Source organism: Labeo rohita, chromosome 19 (assembly GCF_022985175.1).
Source record: "Labeo rohita strain BAU-BD-2019 chromosome 19, IGBB_LRoh.1.0, whole genome shotgun sequence".
NCBI classification, from domain to species: domain Eukaryota; kingdom Metazoa; phylum Chordata; class Actinopteri; order Cypriniformes; family Cyprinidae; genus Labeo; species Labeo rohita.
The window spans coordinates 4,618,700-4,643,857 of NC_066887.1; the positions used below are offsets into that span (position 1 = coordinate 4,618,700).

A 25,158-nucleotide genomic window follows, 5' to 3' on the forward strand; every position below is an offset into this window, starting at 1 on the left:
AACTTTTGACTGAACTGACTTTTAAGGCAGCCAGGTTACAAATTATTTTGAGTTGACTCAACAAATTGGTTTTTACAGTGTAGGCGCTATCTTTATAAATAAGCCACAGAAAGTCTTAAAACTACATGTCATGAAACAATAACAGTAATATTCTGAAAATTATGCAAGTTTTTGGCCAATGACGTTTCACAAGAACAGACAAGAATGCATATTGAGAAATGGGTGTGTTAAAATATAAAATACACTGTTATATTTTTTGTGTTTGCGCACTCTGATGTAAATAAGCCCAACATGCACGAACAGCATAGCGGAACAAGTGAAGGAGATGCTTTATCCCCTTGTAGCATACACAAGTGACGATTCCAGTCAACCAATCAATGTTCTGCAGTGAGTTTAGCTCCACCCTTTTGGTAAGTTATGCTATGCTAGGTACCCCAACAGAAGGGTACCAAAAAAGTGGTACAGTACGGTTCGCTATTTTGGTACCATTCACAACTTATGACAATGTAAGTGAAAATAATTGCGTACTGTACTGTACTGAACCATACCACTCGATGGAAATGAGTCATTAGTATCTCAGATGTTTCTCCCAATAAGATGATATGGAGATCAAATGGTGTTTGTTTTCTCTGGTACAGGCCCACCAACAAGTTTCCTCCAGACATCTCGGTCCTGTTCCATCTGTCCCCAAGTATGGTTCATCCTCTTCAAGTCTGCCTCCAGTTCACAGCACAAGATGTTTGTTGGTTGGCCATTCTTCCTCCTCCCTTGAGGGTTAAAGGGGAAGGCTTGCCTTGTGATACTGTCTGCAGGCCGGTGGAGGATATGTCCAATCCACCTCCAGCATCTTCCTCTGGTTGCTGTTTTGTTCACTGCCAGTTTCTCGTTACTGATCTTGTTTGGCCATTGTATTTTGTGGATCCTTCAAAAACAGGTGTCAATGAAAACTTGGATTGTCTTTATGGTAGTGGTGGTGATTCTCCAGGTCTCCATACAGCAATACAGGTTTCACAATGTTGTTGAAAACCCTGATCTAGGTGTTGGTGTCACTCTCTGAGGATCGCCAGATGTTCTTCAGTTGGAAGAAAGCTGTTCTTGCTTTGCTGATACATGTTCTCACTTCTGCATCTGTTCCCTCACGCCTGTCAATTATGCTGCCTAAGTAAGGAAACTGTCCACTTCCTCTAGCACCTTTACTGGCTCTGTTGATCTTTAACTAACTAGCTTGTCTACTCTCATAGAAATGAGATCTCCTTAATATCTCAGTTGCTTCTGACCACTGACTATTGTTCAAGTCTACTGCTTCTCAGTCTTTTTGAAAAAAAGACCTCAGTAATCTCACATATGTTTTCTCTAGAGTTTCATAAGAGTCTCAGCAATGTCTCAAATGGGCCTTACATTTGTCAAGATGTAAATGTCTACAATCAAATTCAGAGACCTCAATATGAACTCATATATGTCTCATCAAATTCTCCCAAGACCAAAAGAATCATTCACTGGAAAACAAAAAACAAAACTAAGATATCTCAGTATCGCAGCCGTTTCTCCTAGACAGCAATAAGATGCAATGGAGATCAAATGGAGGCTTTTGTTTAAGTTTCCTGCTCTGTTTGTTTTCTCCTGGGAAAAAAAAACACCAGAAATATCACTAGTTTCTTCTCTAAAGTTTCATACAGCAATGGAAGCAAAAGGAGATCTCAATATAAACTCAAACCTTTTTGTCAGATTCTTCTAAGACCTGAAGTGTAATCTTAAAAAAAAAAAAAAAAAATAGGTTGTCTACTCTCATACTTTATCTTAGACATTTCTCCTGAAAAACACCTCAGTAATCTCACATGTCTTTATCTTGATACCAAATTCTGCATCAAAAGTCAGATACCTCATTATAGAGTCAAATGTCTTGTTGAATTCTCCCAAAACCAAGAGTCATTTAAACCCACAGAAAAGCAAAAATCATAAATCAGATCTTTTTTTGTTTCTTAACTGTTTTCTCTTGCCAAGAAAAAGATCCTAATCCTTTCTTTTATCATAGATCTCAACAGTGTCTCAAACTGTGCTCAGACTTGCCAAGAAAGTCTGCCATGCAAAGATTTCAACACAAACTATTTCTAATCATATTCTTCATAATTTCAAACACCTGACATCAACCAAAGCTGATACTTAAACAAAACAACAGAACTGAATGATTATGTCTCCTGATCTATGACAGAGCAACCAGACCAATACAATCCTTTTCCATACATCAGCACCATGATTATGCACATGAAAATACACTTACGTTGGTTATGCAAGTATTATGACATATTATGTTTCACAGATTGCGAATGCAAATCACACTGCGGATGTCTGCGTGAGATGCTATCGCCTGTATTTTGCATGCGCACCCGTGTTTTGTTATAAAGCATTCGGGGTGTAATTCGAGTGCCCGTGCAGACAGATGACTGACTCAGCATGTAGCCTTAAAAAGTGTCAGTACATTAAGGCTAATGAGAGTAGGCTTTGACTTCCCTTTAATCTGCTTAAGTAAAGCATGGCCTCCAATGTGAGGAACGTCTGCTCTTAACGCTAACACTCTCCTCCTGTCCTGTGCATCACAATGTGATCATGAAAAGTCCTTGCACAGAACAAAAAGTGGATTTTTCATGAAAACCAAACACACATTAAGCATAAATGCGACAAGTGCAAGCATTTCCGCATGAACAAAAATCTCTATAATTCGTCATATTTACATATACATTTAACTTTTTCAAGTAATTCTCAGTCAAAAGCATATATATTCCTTTGGGTTTTACTTTTAATAATACAATTAAGTTTTAAATGCAATAGTTGCATTTTCTGACTTTTTAAGAAGTAATCAAAGAGTGACAGCAAGAGTCAATGCTGAGTTCTTGTTGCCAGGGCAACGGTGGCTCTCATAGGCTTTTCAGGCAGGTCATGTGACCAGCAGCTTTGACGTCACCGTGGGAGGCAGTTTGGTGCTCTGAACTAAGCTGCGGGTGAGTCTTGTGGAGTTTTTCGTTGGAGCTGCTGGTTGCATCAAAGCTCGTTCCTGATACCTGTAGCTGCATATCATCGCTGAGGCCACACAACGCCTCTTCCCTGCCGAGCTCCCCGGGTTATGGCCATCTAAAATCTCACAGCACATCACCAGAACAACCACCTGAGGTGAGTTCTGTCTTTTTTTTTCTGCATGTTTTGCTGTTTTCCTGCAGGTGAAGTCTCAGTGCTGGTATATATGCTCTGGCCATGCACTGATGCACTGTCAGAGGACATATAATTGAAGAGACAGCTGAGTTTTTCAGCATCCTGTGAGGTTTGGATGAAAGGATGCAAGCTGTTGCTCAAACATGAACAGGATGCAACAATCTGAACTGTTAGGATGAGGACATCTCGGTTCGGTTTTATTCCAGTCTCTTCTTTATCCAACCTGGAACTGACAGAGTGCTGGAAGGCGACTAACCTGAGTGGACTTCAGACCATTTGGCTTTAGGTAAATCCTGGAACATAAGACTTAGAGGAGGGACACTACCTGATTTCACAAAAGGAACATCTGATCACCTAAACAAGACCAGATCTGAGATCTGAGCTACATTACATGCACTTTAAAGTGCCATGTAGATAGTAGTATATACTGTAGTTTGTTTAGAGATAGCTTAGATAAAATGAAAATAAAATGGTGCAAAAGCAATTTTTACTCAGAAATTGCTGGTAAATTATACAATTAATTACAAAAAAAAAAGTCAAGCGACATTGAACTTTTATGCAATTTCCAAGTCTGAAATAATATTTTTTTGTAAAACATATTCTAATATTCTTAGTTTTACTTACAACTTAAAAAAAAAAAAAAACTTTTTTGCAGTGTAGTCGACAGATAATGTCCATGGACAACATAAAAAGTCTAACTGGTTGCCAAATTTATCACCCTTCAGCTTTTTGGTTGAGTTCACTTCAATAAGTACAAACAGTCCATGTAATTAACATAAGCATATCAGTTCTAATTTAAAACGCCTAAAAAACAAACATTGCATATGTGAAGCCACACTGCAGTTATAACAACTTTATTGTTTCAAAGTCACATGGATTTGTGTGAAAGAGGAAACAAGCCTTAAGTGATGAGGAATCAGATCAGAAGTTGTTTAAGTATCACTGGGAACTCAGGTTAAGTGGCAAACTTGCTCTCAGAACACTTAACAAAACATCTCAGGTTGCAGGAAGTTGTTGATACTCTTTTTCCCCCCCTTTTGCATTGTTGTGGCATGCATGTAGGTTACACGGTGACGGTCGTGTGTTAGATGTGACACGCTGTTCAGAAAGCACACATTACTGCTCCGCGAGGGTTTTTGAGAAGACGCAAGTGGGCGCTTGGAAATTTGTGACAGTCTGTGGGGATGTGGAAACAGAAACGCTCGGCTTTGTGGGAGAGTTAAGTAAAGCCCCAGAGAGCGGTAAAGAGAGAAATAAAGAGAGATAGTGAAGGAAATGTAGTAAGGGAGAGGGGGAGTGTCTGTTCAGAGTTTCCTGTGAAGAGCTGCCGACATACAGAACTGACATCAGAGAGGGAAGAAAGGAGGAAAGAAAGCTGGCGACATCACAAGGTCCAACAGGTGAAACTGAAGCGCATCATTTACATCAAGGTGGGTCCGAAGGACAATGTTTTTTCTTGCTACTGACACTTAAGGGTGTATTTTGGCTTGTAGGGCACTCTGTGTAATGAAAACGCTACAGAAATCTATTAAAAATGTCTGTAGGTAGTTCACATGACATCAAACGATACACGCTTAAAAACAAACGTTCTAAAAAGGGGTTTTCGCAGAAATTCTATTAAAGAACGATGTCGGAATCTTTCCGTTCTTAGTGTGAAGAACATTCTTAGAAATGAAAGAATTAGATGCCAATAAAGAAAGTTTATTTTTAAGAGTGTAACGTCATGTACTGCGAACAAAAGTTTCAAATTCTTGTATGTTTAAACATATTAACTGAGAGCTCATATAAACTGAGTGACGTTTGTAGGAATATTTGTATTTTAAAAGTTAAATAGTGAGGTAAACAACGAAAAGAGTCAGTAAAAGGCTGTGATCTGTCTATCTGACTGTCTATCTAAACATTCTTGGATTTTCTGTGAAGATATAAGAAGAGTATATATAATTTGACGGAAGACTGTTTGTGTGCATATATATATATATATATATATATATGTATGTATGTATGTATGTATGTGTATGTATATACACAGTTCTTTCAGGTCCTTAAATCTGATTGGCTGAGAGGAGTACAATATTCTAGTGATATGGGAAGTCCTTTTATCTAAATGTTGACAAAAAATAAAAGGACATATTTTTTATGTATTAGAAGTGTAAATCTATCATGTAGACTGGTTGCGGAGATTTACATCAGTAATGTTTGGTTTGGGATCAGAGTATTATGACTAATGCTGTCCATTGTCTTTTGTTTAATAGTGCGCCTCATGAGTGTAAATATGAAGCGTCCACTTTCTCTGATTTTCAGCTTCAGTATGAAGGTGGTAAAAGCATATACTGTGACATGTCTCGCTTATAAAATGCTTCATTAGATCCTGAGAGCTTTTCACTTGAGGTCTTCAGGAGCTTTTGAGTCTCGGTGGATCATGATGGCCAGTGCCATGTGAATGTGGATTGTATGTATTTTTAATGAGGCTGAGGCTACGGTTATTACTGTAATGTTCAGCTCAAGTATACGTACATTCACAGTGACAGCAGCTGAGAACAGTAATGGGCCTTTGTAATGAGCCGTGGTGTTAAGAGATAGTGATTTCACACTCGAGTTCTTCTACATTCAGCGTGTGTGCATTGAGGTTGTAATGTAAAGGCATTTCCTGTTTGCGTTCATCATGTGAAGCCTTCTTGTCACTATTGCTGTATCAAACCATGATTTTAAACTGTAAACACTGAGAAAAAATGTTTCTAAAAATAGGGGCTTTGCAAATATTTACACTAACAGCATGTGCAGGAATTGTCGAGCATGGCTCGCGTTGGCGCTCGGTGCCGTTCTCACAGATGGATGGAGGATTGTGTCAAGGTCGAGCAAGGATAGTTTACAGGCAGTTAGTGCTTTTAGATTGATAGCCGAAGGTTTACAGTTGAACGAGACAAAAATGCTTTTTGTCAAAAGTCTGGGTATTAATATAGAGTTGCTGTTTCTTCAGACAGGAAATATGGACCCTTAACGACCTCGGTACTGGTGAAAAAAAATGTCAGCCGAGAGTGTGTGATATTTATAACTGCTTTCAAGTACATTCACTGAATTTTTCTCATACAAGCGAAACTTTTAAGAGGTCATTTTCCACTAGCTTTCAACTGCTTAGACTTGCACAAATGTGAATCTGACATGTTCCACACTTTAATTTGACAGTGTTTTGAAACCAATTTGTAAAGGTAAAGGTCTCAGCAGAGGTCACAAAGAAAGTGAAGGTCACCATTTTAGCCTAGGCCTGTAAATCCATACATAGCAATCACAGCCGTTTTGCATGCATGCAAAATTCATTTGCACTTTTAATTCTAAAGGGTTTGTTTTATATTGCATATATTATTTCATCATAGATGTTACATATACCTGCTGTACTCTTTATCACCGAGACCTGGTATAAGATATTTAGTGTCCCTTACATAACAGACATGAGTCTATATTTATACCCTACTGCTTCAGATTAGCCCTGCAGAACCTTGAGTTAATCCTGCAGGTACAAAGACACAGACAGAGAGAGAGATTGTGAGGGAAAGCAGATTTGTTAGCTAGTTAGCTAAAGGAAATTAGACAATGTGAAGTTACAGAAAAGTGTTTGATGCATTGTGCACTCTGTGCACTCAGTGTAAGACTCTAAAGACCAGTTCTCACTGTTAACTAGTCGCTTGTTAGCATGCATATTACTAGCATATTTGGTCTTCCTTACTAGTAATTATAAATTAATGCATGGACACATTTTAGATCCCTTAACACAACCCAATGCCTGAATTTAACATCTACCTTATTAACTATTAATAAGCAGCAAACTAGGAGTTTATTTAGCCAAAAGTCCTAGTTAATTGTTAAGTAAAAACTGGTCCCCAAACTAAAGTGTGACTGATCCCAGATTTAATACCTCAATATGTGACCCTGGACCACAGACACACAAAGTCACATGGGTATATTTGTGGCAATAGCCAAAAATACATTGTATGGGTGAAAATGATCAATTTTTCTTTTATGATGAAAATCATTAGGTTATTAAGAAAGATCATGTTCCATGAAGATAGTTTGTAAATTTCCTACCATAAATATATCAAAACTTATAATATGCATTGCTTAAAACTTTACACCACTTGTACAACTTTAAAGGTGATATTCTCAATATTTTGATTTTTTGCACGCTCAGATTTTCAAGTAGTTGCATCTCGGCCAAGTATTGTTCTATCCTAACAAGACGCTTTCCACTGATGTATAAATCTCATTTTGAAAAAACTGACCCTTATGACTGGTTTTGTGGTCCCGGGTCACATATTAGTATTTATTGGCTGTATCGCTTATGAGCAGATCTTGTAAAATGTGACTGAAATTCTTAAACTAGGGCATTTGTTATCTTTATAAAAAACTTTTTTTTTCTTCCCTATAAAATGGATTTGAATGTGTGAAATTCTTGCAGTGAGGTCACATTTACTGTTGTTGGTGAAAAATTCAGTCATGTCAATTGGAATTTCCCGACATAGATTTCACAGCAGGTTTATGTTGTTCACACAAATATGCCGTGTTGACCACCAGAAAGAGGTTTGGTTTGCAAGTGACTTTTGTGCTTCATACATGGATGTCTATTGTTAGCAGTGTAATGGGCCTTTTTTTGCCCATGCATGAAATACACCAAAATATGATTGCACATTTAAATCTAATGGTAACACTTTACAATAAGGTGACATTTGTTTACATTAGTTAATCTATTAACTAACATGAATGAACAATGAACAATACATGCATTGCAGTGTTTATTAATCTTGGTATGTGTTAGTTCAAAAAATACAGTTGTTCATTGTTTGTTCATGTTAGTTCACAGTGCATTAACCAGTGTGATTTTAGTTAATGCAACTTGTGATTTTAATAATGCACTAGTAAATGTTGAAATTAACATTAAATAAGATTAATGAATTCTGTAGGAGTATTGTTCATTCTCAGTTCATGTTAACTAATGTAGTCCCTAATGTTAACTAATGAACCTTAAAGTGTTGTCAGTTTAATCAAAACAATCAATTAGAATAATAAGACACTATAGGGTTGTCACAGTTATAGCATAAATAATGTGAAATTAAATGATAAAATATAACGTCATTCAAGTGACTGGATAAGTCATTGAATTGTTCACTCAACTGATTTATTTAGAAAAGCAGATTCAGAAATGAAACACCACTCTGTGTTGCTTGGTTCAGCTGTGGCTTTGTTTTAAAGTGTTTTTGTTGGCTAAATAGAGCAAAAACAGACAGTATTGAAAATATTGTTTCTAAAATATAAGTGACTTATGAACTTATTGTTTATTTTTACTGATATATAAAATATCACATGAACAAAAACAGCATTTTTCCTCATGTGATACGACTAGCTACTGTATATCAAATTTAATATAACACTGCAAAAATCAATCAATCACCATTTTCTTAATCAGGCTTTTTGTTGTGCTTTCTAGTAAAAATATAAGAAGAGTTCATTTGCAAAAGCAGATAACTTTTTTTTTGTTGTTTTTTTTTTCAATTGTCAAAAATTGTCAATTGTTTTTTTGTTGTGCATTTTAATTAATCTCAAACAAACTGCAGCTGGGTTATTTTGTTATTTAAGTAAAAACAACTAAAAAAGTACAGCTAACACCATAAAACACAATAAAAACATGAAACCGGATTTATCTGTTTTTGCAAATAAACCCTTCATGTACACGCTTAAAAAAAGATCACACGCAAAATGTGTAGACTTCTTATGTGTCGTTATATTTTTTATTTATTATTTCATCAATTATTTCCAAAGTTAAAACTTGTGAAATCTTATACCCGAAAATGTAGAAACACAGTTGAAACTCAGACTAAATGCTTATAAATGAGATGCAATATAAAACAGACTTATAAACTGATACTAATGTGTCATGAATTTGGTGTTTTAGCAAGGCACAGATGTCAAGTCCAGATTGAGGTGAAAAGTTGCCAACAGTGAGCCACAAAAACCATCAGTCTTGCAAGGGTTGGCATTCAGTTAATAGCTATACATGAAATTCATAACTACACATTCATCATTGATACTGATTCATTTTCAGCCTACAGTCTGCTGATGCCTACTGTACTTGATTTTCCCCTTGACTGTAATTTTTGCATACACTTACTGAACACAGCAGTGTAAATGCAAGCGATAGATGACTGGTGAAGTTTCTGCATTGACTAGATGTGCCCATGATAACTCATGCACAGAAATTATGTTAACACAGGACTGTATGTTTATTTTGGTGAGCTTGGGAAAGAACAAGGAAACTATGAGAGCATTTGATGAGTTTTTAATTTCGTAGCCCCCTCACAAAGATGATCACAGCGCTGACATTTTCCACAGTCATACTTCAGTTTCGGAGCTTGTGGTTTTGTTTGGCCTCTGTGGTTTCAAAGGGTGGAGAAAATGGAGGGCACATATCAACCTTTCTATCACATGACACACACCTTCCTGTGTCTTGTTCCGTCATTTGTACGGCCGATCGTGTGAGAATGTTCATTTCTTTCATTTTGATGGCTCATGCTTCTGAAAGTCAGTCAGCACAAGTGTCATTATTTTGGTTAATAAGTCAAGCTGGATGATCTACCTTTTGTCTGCTGATGCATCAGAGACGAGAATGAAAATAGCTGAGCTCTGATGCTTATCTGGGAGATTGATTGACAGGCAACATTTGATCCCTTTTCTCTGTCTGTTTTTTGTTTGTTCCTCATTAATAATTGTATTAATTTATTTATTTGCAATGGCCGAATGAATGAATGAATGAATTTGTCTTGCCCAGTAAAGTAGCTAAACACTATGTAAACCTAATCATTTATTTATTCATTTATTTATATTCATTCATTGATCAAAGAAAACAAAATTGTTTTGTCCAGTAACATAGCTAAACATAATGTAAACCTAATTATTTAGTTAATTATTTTTTTTATTTATTTGTTAGTTTGTTTACCAAATAAATAAATAAACAAATAATCTGGGTTTTTTGTCTTGCCCAGTAAAGTAGCTATACATTACGTAAACCTAATCATTTATTTATTAATTTATTTATATATTTATTTAATTTATTCATTCATTCATTTATTCATTCATTCATTGATCAAAGAAAAAAAACATTTTTTGTTTTGTCCAGTAAAATAGCTAAACATCATGTAAACCTAATCATTTATTTATTCATTTATTTATTTTATTCATTCATTCATTCATTGATCAAAGAAAACAAAATTGTTTTGTCCAGTAACATAGCTAAACATAATGTAAACCTATTTATTTATTTGTTAGTTTGTTTGTTTACCAGATAAATAAATAAATAAATAATCAGGTTGTTTTGTCTTGTCCAGTAAAATAGTTAAACATTAACCTAATCATTCATTCATTTATTTATTTATTTATGCAATGACCAAATGAATAAGTGCATAAATAAATAATCAGTTTATATATAAATAATCAGTATAGTAAAATAGCTAAACATCATGTAAACCTGTTTTTTTGGTTTTTCATTCATTCAGTGACCAAATAAATAAATAAATAATACATTTTTTGTCTTGTCCAGTAAAATAGCTAAACATCACGTAAACCTAATCATTTATTTATTTATTTATGGATCAATAAAGAAAAAAACTTTTTTTTGTTTTGTTTTGTCCAGTAAAAAGCTAAAATAGCTAAACATCATGTAAACTTTATTTGTTTGTTTGTTTATCAAATAAATAAATGATCAATCAGGTTTTTGTCTTGTTTAGTAAAATAGCTAAACATTACATTGACTTAATCATTTATTTATTTATTCATTCATTCAATCATTCATCAAAAAAAAACATTTTTGCTTGTCCAATAAAAAAGCTAAACATCAACATATTTATTTATTTATTTATTTATCAAATAAATAAATAATTAGTTTTTTGTTTATCTTGTTCAGTAAAATAGCTAAACATCATATAAACCTAATCATTTATTTATTTATTTATTTTCAATGCTCAAATAAATAAAAAATAAATAAATCAGGGTTTTTTTCTTCTTGTCCAGTAAAATAGCTAAACATCCTTTAAATAACATTTAAAGGATGTTAAAATTAAACTTAAAAAAACCCTAAATTGTCAACTTGAAATTAGAGCTACAGAACAACAGACTTATATTTTATATATTTTATATATCACAAAAAACTATTTTATGATATACTGTCTGAAAATATGACACAATGCACTATGCATTGTGTCATATTTTCAGACAGTATATCATAAAATAGTTTTTTTTATCCCATTGGCAAACAGTAATCTTTTAGTATTATTTAGTTTTCCTTTTAATTTTCGTTTAATTTTGTTATGTGCTTTTGTTCTGTAGCTCTACTTTCAAGTTGACGATTTAGGGGTTTTTTAAGTTTAATTTCAAATACAGATAATTTTTTAAATGTATTTAATTTAGTCAAACTGTTTAGTACATTAAACACTATAGATAGTTCAACTTTGGTTATTTTTAACCGGTCTCATCTAGTTTGATATTCTTGTTTGAGCGGTATTATTCTCTGAACGGTGCCTAAACATAGTTCTTCTGATGAAAACAGATTGTTTGGTGGCTGCGATGTGTCACCTGTTTTTCAGGACATCAGTGCCTTGTGTCCACCTGTGTTTGTTGGCCGGCATTATGTAAGTGTGACGTCTCTGGAGGCTCTAAGAGTCTTAGGGTTAATTTGAGACAGAGATCTTTGAGCTGTTGACCCTAGAAACAGAGTCCAAGAACATCAGTGATCCGCCAGCCAGCGGCTCTGCTTTATATATACAGACTAAGCTCAGGGTCGCAAGAACGCGGCCTGTCCTGAGAAGGGATCAGAAGTGATGTCACTGAAGATCAAAAACGCTGGGGGTTACAGACTAAGAGACACGTCTCTGAGTGATTGAAAATGTATTTTGTTTATTTTTCTTCCAGAAGCAGCATTCTATTGTTTGACTCATCCATAAATCCCATTGTTGACTAATGCCACATTTTTGATACACAGCTGTGTTTTGTGCTTCACTAACAGTGAGATTAGACTGTCTGTTACCATGACAACGGAAGGAACGTAATACAAATGCCGCATATCCATTAAGCAATTAAACTCTGATTGACCACAATGCTTTTATCCGTGCGCTTCATCCACATGGGCGGCACGCTGCTGCGGACAAATTGCGCTGGTGCACGTTGGTGCTCAGACTGGACGAGTGGAGGAAGTGTGTGTATGTATGTGTGAAGGCGCTGGTTTGTAGAAAGAGGATACGGTGGTCAGCAGGGGCTTTTTATTTCAGATGAGGATGAGCACTGGGTTTGTTTAGGCCTCAAAGGTTCTCAGCAGTTATTCAGAGAACTATTCTAGATGTTCAATATAAATGGTCTAATGGTGCATCCATGTTTAAGAAGGAAAAATATAGATAGTGCACACAAGGCATTTTGTTTTAGAGAACCCTCTACGACAAAGATGATTCTTCAGTGAAATAAAAACTAGTGCTGGGCAATGATTGAAATGATGTAAAATAAAAGTTTTAGTGTACATAATATATGTGTATATAATATAATATATATAATGTATATAAAAATACACACAAATGCATGTATATTTAAAAAAATGTTGTTTATATATTAAATATATTTATATATAATATAAATTATATGTGACCCTGGACCACAAAACCAGTCTTAAGTAGCACAGGTATATTTGTAGCAATAGGCAACAATACAATGTATGGGTCAAAATTATCGATTTTTCTTTTATGCCAAAAATCATTAGGATATTAAGTAAAAATCATGTTCCATGAAGATATTTTGTAAATTTCCCACCGTAAATATATCAAAACTTAATTTTTGATTAGTAATATGCATTCCTAAAAACTTCATTTGGACAACTTTAAAGGCAATTTTCTCAATATTTTGATTTTTTTGCACCGTCAGATTACAGATTTTCAAATAGTTGTATCTCAGCCAAATATTGACATGACAAACCATACATCAATGAAAAGATTATTTGTTTGGCTTTCAGGTGATGTATAAATCTCAATTTAAAAAAATTACCCTTATGACTGGTTTTGTGGTCCAGGGTCACGTATGAATATAAATATATACACTGTATAAATATATACTGTATGTGTGTGTCTTTATATATACATAATAAATATACACAGTATGCATTCATATATTATGTACACTAAAAGCACTATCTGAGCAATACAACTTTCTTTTAGATTTCCATGACCATATAATCTACATTTAAATTTTTTTTATTAAAATATACACTACTGTACACTAGTGTACTATAAAGATGTGCTCAGCAAGGGTGTATTTATTACTCAGAAATACAGAAAAAATAGTAATATTGTGAAATATTATTACAGTTTAATATAGCTATTTTCTATTTTAACATATTGTATATTGTAATTTATTCCTGTGATCAAAGCTGAAATTTTCAGCATCATTACTCTAGTCTTCAGTGTCACATGATCCTTCAGAAATCATTCTCATATGCGGATTTGCTGCTCAAGAAACATCATTATTATTATCAGTGTTGAAACATTTGTGGTGCGTCATATTGTTGTGATGATACTGTTTTTTGATAACAGTATAAAGCGTTCAAAAGAACAGCATTTATTTGAAATAGAAATGTCTTGTAATATTATTAATGTCTTTATTGTTACTTTTAACCTATTTAATGCTAATTTAAAAAAATTAAAAAACACCAAACTTTTTAACTGTAGTGTTTAATCATGTAAGGAGCTTGTTTTTAGTGATATTTACATATTTTCTTCCTAAAGTGGAAAGAACCCTTTCTGACTGGCATGATTAATATTTTCACAACTAGTTGGCTGACATTTATTTCCCTAATTAATTTCAGCATCAGAGCTGTTTCACCATTTCTGACTGACAGTTTCCTACATGCACATACTGTAAGTGAGAGAGAAACGGATGTGGAGATACCATAACGTGAGCTGAACCTCAAAGATTTTTTACAAATACATTTCTTTTTTTTAATATTCGACGCTTTTCACATCATATTGCTAAATAGGACGTAAATAAACACGCTATATATAGCGTCGAGCTGGATGGACACATGCGCTACGTGAGGAGCAGTGAAAGGCAAACTGATGGACTGCTTCCTGTTTACAAGAGGAGGTTCGGTTTCTCCATCTCTCAATCTCCCCGATGTTATTTTTTTGTCCCCCATCACTCTGAATGAGTCATTGTATATGCCATTTGTTTCTTTTACAAGAATATAATGCATAAATAACTACAAAAATCCAATTGTATTTTTTTTTCTCCTTAAAATCAACCAAGATGAAGCACCCATTTTATAGAAATAAGCTAATATATGCTGTGAAGATCATATGTGTGTAGCAGTGCAGGCACGTGGCGTTTTATGAGAGATTTGCATCAGGAAATGATTCGGGTGCAGCTGCACACACACAGACACAGACACACACTGCAGCAGGTGAGAACATCACTGCGGTCTACCAATGGAAAGTTCAGTTGACAGATGGGAAAAGGAAGAGAAATTTTAGATATGTGGCAGATATGTGTGCTTTGCATACATAATAGTATGTTCACAGCGAGGGACTCGTCCTGTCAGGGTTTAGGCATTGTTACGCTGCTGTTTCTTCTGTGTACGCTACCAGTCAAAAGTTTTTGAACAGTAAGATATTTAATGTTTGTTGAAGTCTCTTCTGCTCACCAAGTCTGCATTTATTTTGATCCAAAGTACAGCAAAAACAGTAAAATTCTGAAATATTTTTACTATTTAAAATAACTGCTTTCTATTTGAGTATGTTTTAAAATGTAATTTATTTCTGTGATCAAAGCTGAATTTTTAGCATCATTACTCCAGTCACATGATCCTTCAGAAATCAATCTAATATGCTGATTTGCTGTTCAAGAAACATTTTACTTATTATTATTACTAAACAGTTGAGTACTTTTTTTTTTTTCAGAATTAAATAAAAAGCTTTTGTAACATTATACCATAGGGAAATTATAAGAATTAATACTTTTATATAGCAAGGATGCTTTAAATTGATCAAAAGTGATGATAAAGACATTTATAATATTACAAACGATTTCTATTTCAGATAAATGCTGTTTTTCTGAATTTTATATTCATTAAAGAAACCTGAAAATAATCTACTCGGCTGTTTTCAACATAATAATAATAATTTGTATAATAATAATAACAAATGGTTTTTTAGCAGCAAATCAGAATATTAGAATGATGTGAACATGTGACTGGAGTAATGATGCTAAAATTTCAGCTTTGAAATGACCGAAATTTTTTTTTTTTTTAAATATGTTCAAATAGAAAACATTATTTCAAATAATAATAATTATTTAAATATTTCAAAATGTTTTGCTGTACTTTGGATCAAATAAATGCAGGCTTGGTGAGCAGAAGAGACTTCTTAAAAAACATTAAAAATCGTACTGTTCAAAAACGTTTGACTGGTAGTGTATGTTCACTGAATGCAATATCTTTGTCTCCAAAAAATGTCATGTTATGTTGTAAAGTGTTCTGTTTCTTGGTATATCTGAAGTTTGATCAAGAGGTGATGATTTTGTACCCTTTTTAAGATGACTTTGCAGACAACACTAAGAAATTTGTTTACAGAAAAACTATTTTCACTCCGAAATTGTTATCAAATTCACAAATAACTACAAAGAAAAAACAAGTACTAATTGCAAAGAAATAACACACTGATTGACATGTGACACTTTTAACTAGAAAGACCGAAACTGTATTTTCTTGCTAATAATATATGACAGTAATCTATTTTACAACTCATTTAATATGTATAGAGATATAAAATGTATGTGGATAGAATCAGATCAGATCATTGCTCTTAGAAAATAAAAATCGCTAAGAAACATTTAAGTTTGTACTTTTAATGTCAGACTTTGGTGTCGTGGCAAATCAGAGCACAGCTTGCTGAAATCTCTTCTGAGTCTGAATGTTGACATCGCTTCACATGTGAGATTACTGGGGTTTTTTTTCTCATGATAAAAATCTGAGCAAGTGGAGATTTAAGAAAAAGTCTCCATTTGCTTTCCATTTAATTTCACTGACTTGGAGAAACATTTACATATTAAAAAGATCTCTTTTGTCATTTTCTTTCCTATACATCAGTGGTACTAATCAGGATCCCTTGCCCACTAGGGGCCTCATGCAAACAAGGGAACTTCAAAATGTAAAATAAGACAAAATCAATACTAAAATGAAAAACTAAAAATCAAAATAGTTCTTATTTTATTTTACCATTTTATTTTTTTCTTTAGAAAAACAGCCTAATTTAAAAATGTGATTTCTAGACATGGACAAAAATTGTTCTTGATACTATTAAAATGTTTTTGAAACAAAGAAAAAAAAGGTTCTTTCTTTTCACCAAAAGCATTTTAAGAAACTCAAAAAAAAAAAAATCACCTTTGTGTGAACCCCAATTTTAAAAGCTGAACCTATTTAATATTTGCTAAGGGTGAGAGAAAATAATGGTGTTTACTTAAGAGTTACTTACTGTGTGACCTTCAAATAACAGTTCTTCTCTTCTTCTCCTTCACCTCTAGTTGAAACTACACCATCAGCATGGGAAAGCAGAACAGCAAGCTCCGTCCCGAGGTGATACAGGACCTGGTGGAAAACACAGACTTCACCGAGCATGAGATCCAGGAGTGGTACAAGGGCTTCCTGCGGGACTGCCCCAGCGGCGCGCTCAGCATGGAAGAATTCAAGAAGATCTACGGCAACTTCTTCCCCTACGGAGACGCGTCGAAGTTCGCGGAGCACGTCTTCCGAACCTTCGACGCCAACGGAGACGGAACAATAGATTTCAGAGAGTTCATCATCGCCCTGAGCGTCACGTCACGCGGACGCTTGGATCAGAAGCTGAAGTGGGCCTTCAGCATGTACGATCTGGACGGCAACGGATACATAAGCAAGGCGGAAATGCTGGAGATTGTACAGGTGTGTATGAGTGTGTGATTCTCTTGGTTAAAACCGTACAGATGTGAAATGAGAAATCCTCTTACGTAGAGAAAAGTTTACAAAAAAAGCTGTCATTTTCATAGAAAATTAATGATTTGGTTACAACAGTATCAAACCTAAAAGTCAACTTATTAAATGAAATGGGTTTGTGTTAGTAGTTTTGTCTTGTTTGATAGCACAAATAGCAATAAACATTCAACAACAAAACAAGATTTGTTTACTTGCAAAATGACTCAGCATAGTAAATCTTGTTTTCTCTTTTTCTGTTAGTTTATGCTTGAAACAAACAAGCAGAAAATACATATCTGCCAAAGGGATTAGAAAAATAAACTTAATTCGAAGGGAAAACAAGATCATTTTTCTTACCTTATTTACTGGCTATATTTGTTCTTGTTTCTGACATTTATCAGAAAACAACAATATTTTGTTATTTTGATACTTAAGTTTTTAGATATTTGTACTGGAAAACAAGACATAAATAATAAGAAAAAAAATTTTTTGCACTGTTAACTGCATGCTATGAAAGCCACTGAAAAAATAAAAAATGTAAGTTTTTATCTTATAATTCTGACTTTTTTTCTTGCAATTGCAAGTTTTTGCTACTATTGTGAGTTATAAATTCAGAATTGTGATACATAAACTCGCTTTTCTGAGAAATGAGGTCTGGATTGCGTGATATAAACTTGCAGATCTGACTTTTTTCTCAGAATTGCAAGTTCATATCTAACAGTTCTGGCTTTTTTCTTGCAATTGCAAGTTTACATTTTGCAGTTCTGGCTTTTTTTTCTCAGAATTGTGGGATGCAAACTCGCAATTCTGACTTTTTTCTCTGAATTGTGAGATATAAACTCACAATTGTAAGTTATAAAGTCAGAATTGTTTTTCTGATAAATTAAGTCTGAATTGCATGATATAAACTCGCAGATCTGACTTTTTTCTCAGAATTGCAAGATATAATGTCAGACTTGCAAGACACTCACAATTCTGACTTTTTTTCTCAGAATTGCCAGTTTATATCTAACAATTCTGACTTTATAACATGCAATCGGGAGTTAAGTCAGAATTGTGAGATACAAACTAAATTCCTGAAAACATATCGGTCTTTTTTTCCCACTCAAAATTGGACTTTATATCTCGTAAATTGCAAGTTTTCGTCTCACAGTTATGAAAAAAAAAGTCAGAATTGCAAGGAAAAATATATAATATAACATATATATATAGGAAATATATATATATAAGATATAAACTTGCAACTGCAAGACAAAAATGTCAAAATTGTGAGATACAAACTCGGATTTGAGAGGATTTTTTTTCTCACAAGTCTGACTTTATTTTTCGCAATTGTGATTTTATGTCATGCAGTTCTGAGAAAAAAGTCAGAATTGTGAGATAAAAAGTCGCAATAACCTTTTTTATTTTTTATTCTGTGGCGGATATGGGCTTCCATATCATGCAGAACTTTAATCAGCTTATGCATTTAGCATTAATCTGTGTTTTTGTCCAAACCATCCAAAGACAATTTAAACTGTAGCCCCGCCCACAACCAAATCCGATAGGTTTAAAATCCAGCTCTCTGATTGGTTTAATATTTTACACTGAAAATAAGAACTTAATGCCTGGTTAGATCACATTTCATAGATTGTAGTCTCTGTGTTGTATATTTTGAGTGTAAATATAGATTATGCTGGTTTAAATGTGCTAACTTTAAATATTATAGTATCACAAGCTTCACAAGATCTTTGAAACATGAAACACCATTGTGTACAAAACACATTTCTTTTGGCTTTATACTTGCAGAGAAACTATATAGCATATATTAATATATTTTGGCTTATTTCAGTGAATAACATGTCAAATCAATAATATCAAACTGCCTTCAGGAAATGTCAGGTTTTGCCTTGTGCTTTATTACCTTGTTTTTTAGACCAGAAAACTATCAATTTTCAGTTGCGTATGATGTTTTGCTCATTTAGGTAGAGTTGAGTGCACCGAGCAATTACTTTTGCCCGTATTTAGGTAAATTCCACACCGTTGGAGCAGTTGGTGAAATGCGTCAACTTGCTAAGTGCACTTTCTGAGGCTGACAGCTGAGTGCGAGCAAATAGCTGTAATTTCCTTTTCAATTCACCCAACTCTCTGGGAAAAGCAGTCGCTATGGTTACTTTGAAATAGTTACAAAGTGACAGCTCCAATTCCAAATCATACCCCGAGTCCTCTAATTTTCTCTAATAAGATTTAATGTCTGCCTAGACCTTAACAGCATCACAGCAGCACTCCTAAACTAGAAGATAGCACATTCTAATCTAAAATTATAAAACCAAAAGCTAGAAAATTCTAAAGTAGCACTGCATGTATCATTTCCCCAATTAAACAATTGCAGAATGCATTGTAATGACTTCAGAAATATCCAAGATGATGGATTCTATCATGACAGAAAAAAGTAAATTATGAATATAGTTATGCATGCTTGTTAGAGTACTGTGTTGTTATCTTAGCAACATTCTAAAGCTGAGCTACTCAAATCAGTTGTGAGTCGAGGCTTTTTCTTTGCTAACTAACAACAGTGAGGAAGCTTAGTAGGTTGCTGCGTACAGTGTAAGCAAGGAAGCTCACTAGGTTGTGGAACAGAGATCTTGTCTTGTTCTGCATAAGAATGTTGCACTTGTTGAACAACATCATATTTTTTGTGGGGTAAAAGCTGTTTTTGATTTGATATTTGATGTTGTTTTCCTCAGGCCATCTATAAGATGGTTTCCTCAGTGATGAAGATGCCAGAGGACGAGTCAACACCTGAGAAACGCACAGAGAAGATCTTCCGCCAGATGGACACAAATCGCGATGGTGAGCTTCCTATACACTTATGAAAAAGAGGTGTGCTTAATTGTATTGAATGTGCACTTCTAGTGCTTTAAATCTAAATAGAATATGAAAAAAACTATTTTTTGGCAGATGAAATAATTTACTGAAACAGAAGACCACTTAAAAGCACTTAAAGAGAGACACTTTCATGACTGTTTCTTATCACACTTAAGTAGACTTTTAAAAAGTGCACTTAGTAGAAATGTCAAATTAAAAGTTGTACTTTAAAGTGCAATTCAAACCATTGTTTAAATAATTTTTTTGTGATTTAAAGAAGTACATGTGTTGACTAACAAAATAAAGCACATGTAGAGTAGTGTTTTATTTAATAGAATTACATTTGAGATTAATATATTTTAAATGTGCTATTTTGCAGTTTCACCAGTGTAAATGTTTAATTGCATATGTATTTTTAAATTCATGTCATATATTTTAATAGAAATAGCATTCAGGTGTATTGTAGACTATCATAAATGCTTGTAAGTACATTCAGCAGTAACTATCACCATATTTCAAAGACAATATAAGTATATATATATTTATATATATATACATATATATATAGAGAGAGAGAGAGAGAGATTTTTATGTTATTTCTGCACTAACTACTCTTTTTCAAAGTATGCTAAAGTGTACTTACACTGTAAAAAATAAAAAACACAATTTGTTGAGTCAGCTTAAAATAATTTGTTACCCTGCTGCCTTAAAATTTTAAGTTCAGTCAACTAAAATAAGTTTAGTCAACTTGAAATGTTAAGTTGTACTAAGTAACAACTTAGATCTTTGTGTTTGCTAAACTTCACAGATGGGTAAGTAACCCAGCTGCCTTAAAATTTTAAGTTGATTCAACTCAAATATCTAAGTTGTCACTTAGTATAATTGAACATTTCAAGTTGAATAAACTTTTTTTGAGTTGACTGAACTTTTAAGGCATCCAGGTTACAAATTATTTTAAGTTGACTCAACAAATTGTTTTTTACAGTGTACAAGGGTAATTATTATAAAGTTTAAGTTTAAAAGGCCTCCCAAAAATCAGGTATCAGAATGGTTTTTTTTTTCTTTTTCTAATTCACATGTAGCTCAAAAAAATAAACAGCTTTAATGAATTAGTTCACTCCAGAATTAAAATTTCCTGATAATTGTCATCCAAGATGTTCATGTCTTTCTTTCTTCAATCGAAAAGAAATTAAGGTTTTGAGGAAAACATTACAGGATTTTTCTCCATATAGTGGACTTCAATGGTGGCCAACAGGTTGAAGGTCCAAATAGTAGTTTCAGTGCAGCTTTAAAGGGCTCTACACGATCCCAGCCGAGGAATAACGTTCTTATCTAGTGAAACAATCTTCCATTTTCTAAAAGAAAATAACATTTTCTATACTTTTTAACCACAAATGCTCATCTTGCACTAGCTTAACATCACGCATTACATAGCCACGTTGGAAAGGTCACACATGACATTGGTGGAAGTCGAACTATTTTGAAGTTGGGGGAGAAAATGACCCTTCCTCTTTGAACCGAAATACACAGACGAAGAAATAAGCATGCATGACTTTTCTAGCATAATTACGCAATGTGTGAAGAGCTAGTGCAAGATGAGCATTTGTGGTTAAAAAAAAGTATATACATTTGTATTTTTTTAGAAAATGACTGATCGTTTCACTAGATAAGACCCTTATTCCTCGGCTGGGATTGTGTAGAGCCCTTTGAAACTGCAATTTGAACCTTCAAACCATTGATCCCTTCAAAATCCACTATATGGAGAAAAATCCTGGAATGTTTTCCTCAAAAACCTAAATTTCTTTTTGACTAAAGTAAAAAAGACATGAACATCTTGGATGACATGGGGCTGAGTAAATTATCAGGAAACTTTTAATTCAGGAGTGAACTAATTGTTTAAATACTGAAGTGCTTTTTAATGGCTTAATCGTGGTTATTTTTGACCTTTGACCCTGTGTTGTCCCTCAGGTAAGCTGTCACTGGAGGAGTTTGTAGAGGGCGCAAAGAGCGACCCATCCATCGTGCGACTGTTGCAGTGCGACCCCAGTAGTGCGGGACAGTGAATCAGCAGCGTCATAACCTCTCTTACACAAGTCTTTCTGTTCGCTCTCCTTCGAATATCAGCAGAGCATGGACTTCAAAAACACACCCCTGTCTCAGTGTCTGTGGGTTTCCCACTGAACACCACGCATTGAAACATGCGACCATTTATTTCCCACAGACCGGACATACAGAGATCATACACACTAAGAAGCTTGTGTTCATGCTTCTCTCTGTATTTTCAATTCCTCATATAAGGCTCTTTATGATCGAACACAACAGGCAGTGATGCAAGTGACATCACATCCTGTTGTAAACTTTTGGAACTGAAATAAACCCTTATGAAAAGGGCTTTAAATAATAACAGAGAGGGAGCTGAAGCAGCATTTTCCAAGCATGCAAAATGCACCAGATAATGTGAGACTTTGTCAAGTTTTCTAAACACCAAAATATAGAATATTTTTAAGAATTTAATCAATTAAATAATTGTACACAAACAATGACAAATGTCATTCCTAATGTTCCTAGTTTCCACTATATTTAAAAAACATATATTTAAAAAGAGGCACTTGGGCGACATATCAGTTTTTTACTTGAATTTTTTTTTTCACATGTATTGCATTATGATATTCGAGCCTGTGATAGATTCTTCAAAGGGGGCGGTTAGGGTCATTTTTTGTCACGATGGTGCTCCTTTAATGAGCATCAGGATAACCTTTAACATAAATTAAAATAATTATTTAAAAAATATATATTTTTTAAAACATTAATACTCATTGCATAGGACGGACAATAACCAAATAGTTGGGAAATCTCATAAAACAAAGAAATATTTTCATAGAGACAACAAGAATATTGATCTTGCTGCTTTAAACAAGAGGAAATATGAAAAAGTATTAGACAGAAAAAAATGTAGATATAATTTATGGTGGTGAAGTGAAAATTGATCACACCACAAACAAAAAAAAAAGCTTTTTTTCTTTATGAAACTGCTGTTATGATTAAAACATGACATTTTCTTTTGTTTCAAATAATCGTTTGTACAGTAAAAGCGTATCTATGTAAGACTATGATGATGAATAGCGAAGACCACACGTTACTATGCACATCCACGACCAGCCAACACATTCACTTCAGTTTTCTAGCCACTTTCGACTTTATCCAGACCCAGATTCAGTCAATCTACCGCCCACACCATCAGCTGTCAAAAAATACTACAGGTTAGCACGAGCAACTAGCTCATGTACTATTTAAATTAGACTGAATCTTGGCCTTAGTATTCAGTTCAGGTCTTTATTTTTATATCCAGCTCAAATCATTTTGCACATTCTACATGTGGATCTGCACCTCAAAATGAATGTATTCTCTGCATCTACTGGGACGTTCTGTACATTTCAAGATGAATATGTGTGTATGTGGTATGTATGTGATGCTTTTTGAGTCCTTGTATGTTTATTCAGTGTTTGTCTATGCATACTGTATGTTTCGGTGAGCATGACTATGGAGAGCAAATTGGAGGGTAAAATATTAAAGTGTAAGAATATTTCTACACAACCTCAGGGTTAGAAGTGACTGCGTTTTAAAATGCAAGGGACTGTGTAAACGGATGGCATGTGCTTTTTGTGTATTGCAAATGTAGAGTCTAAATACACAAACGCTCGCTCACATGCAAACCACATCATATTTTAGGCCACATGTAAGATGGAGAGCCGTCAGAGACTCTGCGGTTTCATTTGCTGTAAAGTCGAGGTTGTGTTGATCAAACTTTCTTCAGCCACATGCTGATCTGGACAGCTCATGAAGGAGCTTGAATTCAAAACTGACCATTTATGTTTGTAGATTCTCCTTCGTAAAAACAAAGCATCTGGCATTTAATTTCTAAACCACACGAGACAGCAACATGTGGTCAAGTGCCAAACACAGATTAATATATATGGCAAAACAAACAGTGTTCTATCAGTGTTTGCTGTACAACTGTTATCTGTCAAACTAAATGTTTGTCATCATCATTTTGTAGATTTTATATGGTATCCTGTACATTGTGTGAATGTAGATATTATGAACGCAGGCATTTGTTTTGGTTATATCATAAATAAAAATCTTAATAAAGAAAATGTTTTGGTGTCTGATGGTCTTGCATGTATTATAATTATTACCCAAAAATGAAAATGTACTCACCCTCAGGCCATCCAAGACGTTGGTGAGACAGCTTTGGGGAAATATAGCATTCAGGGGCCTTTTCTCTGAGGAGGCAAGCTAGGCAGTGTCTACTCAAAATCATTCTACAAAAATAAAACAACATTAATATTACAAAATATAACATTAAAACTCTATAATTCACTCGTTTTTCTAAAGAAACATTGTCCAACAGCGACACCATTAGGTAAAGTTACAGCAGGAGTACGCGTCTCTTTCACGTCCCCTGAGCCCACTGAGTTTTAACTGTTTTAACAGGAAAAGTCACGTGACATGAGGCAATGCCTCCATCGCGATATTATTGGATATGACTGGTTATGCTCGGCTGTGATTGGTTCATGTCGGGCTTTTGCGAATAGTGTGAATGAACAATCAAATAGCGTTAATGGGAAGACTCATTTAAAAAAGTAAGTAAACAATAATTATAAGACCTAAAATGTATGAAAGTGCAGTTTTTAGTGAGCTCATGAGCTTGATGAAATTTAAAGTAAATCTCAACCTGGTACAAGAAGTGGTTTTGGTCTATATAGCTAATTTTGCCCTTCGTGTCAACTGGGGGGTGAAATTTTTTATAACTCATCCGTTTAAATTATATTAAGCCTTAAAGTTCTGCAGAATTTAGGGCGTGGCCACTTGAGTGACAGGTGGATTGCCGCTGCTGTCACCACCGTCACACTAGGTGGGCGTGGTTTCAGCAACCAGCTCCACCCACGTCCCGCCTCTTTGCCCATTTTCGATTATCCAAGATGGCTACAGCCGACTCCCGCCCACTAAGAGCTTCAAAAATGCTCTTCAGAAACCTACGGGTGACGTCAAGGACACTACGTCCATATTTTTTACAGTCTATGTCT

The 25,158-nt window shown here is 34.3% G+C and overlaps 1 protein-coding gene across 2 annotated transcripts; it reads left to right on the forward strand.

Annotated features, from left to right (window-relative positions):
- The first annotated feature begins 2,993 nt into the window (after positions 1-2,993).
- On the forward strand, positions 2,994-24,209 carry ncaldb (neurocalcin delta b). Of its 2 annotated transcripts, none has more exons than XM_051137324.1 (4): positions 2,994-3,165; positions 16,798-17,194; positions 19,951-20,056; positions 22,040-24,209. In XM_051137324.1, exons 2-4 carry the CDS (start codon positions 16,817-16,819, stop codon positions 22,132-22,134), a joined length of 579 nt encoding a protein of 192 aa, XP_050993281.1. In that variant the 5' UTR covers positions 2,994-3,165; positions 16,798-16,816; the 3' UTR covers positions 22,135-24,209. The 2 variants fall into 2 exon arrangements, with proteins under 2 accessions (XP_050993281.1, XP_050993280.1); XM_051137323.1 differs by lacking the exon at positions 2,994-3,165 and adding an exon at positions 4,258-4,634.
- The last annotated feature ends 949 nt before the right edge of the window (positions 24,210-25,158 follow it).

Coding starts and splice junctions, on each gene's coding strand:
- ncaldb (XM_051137324.1), top strand. CDS start 16,817: ATGGGAAAGCAGAACAGCAAGCTCCGTCCCGAGGTGATACAGGACCTG. Junction 17,195..19,950: donor AAATGCTGGAGATTGTACAG/GTGTGTATGAGT, acceptor TGTTTTCCTCAG/GCCATCTATAAGATGGTTTC. Junction 20,057..22,039: donor GATGGACACAAATCGCGATG/GTGAGCTTCCTA, acceptor GTTGTCCCTCAG/GTAAGCTGTCACTGGAGGAG.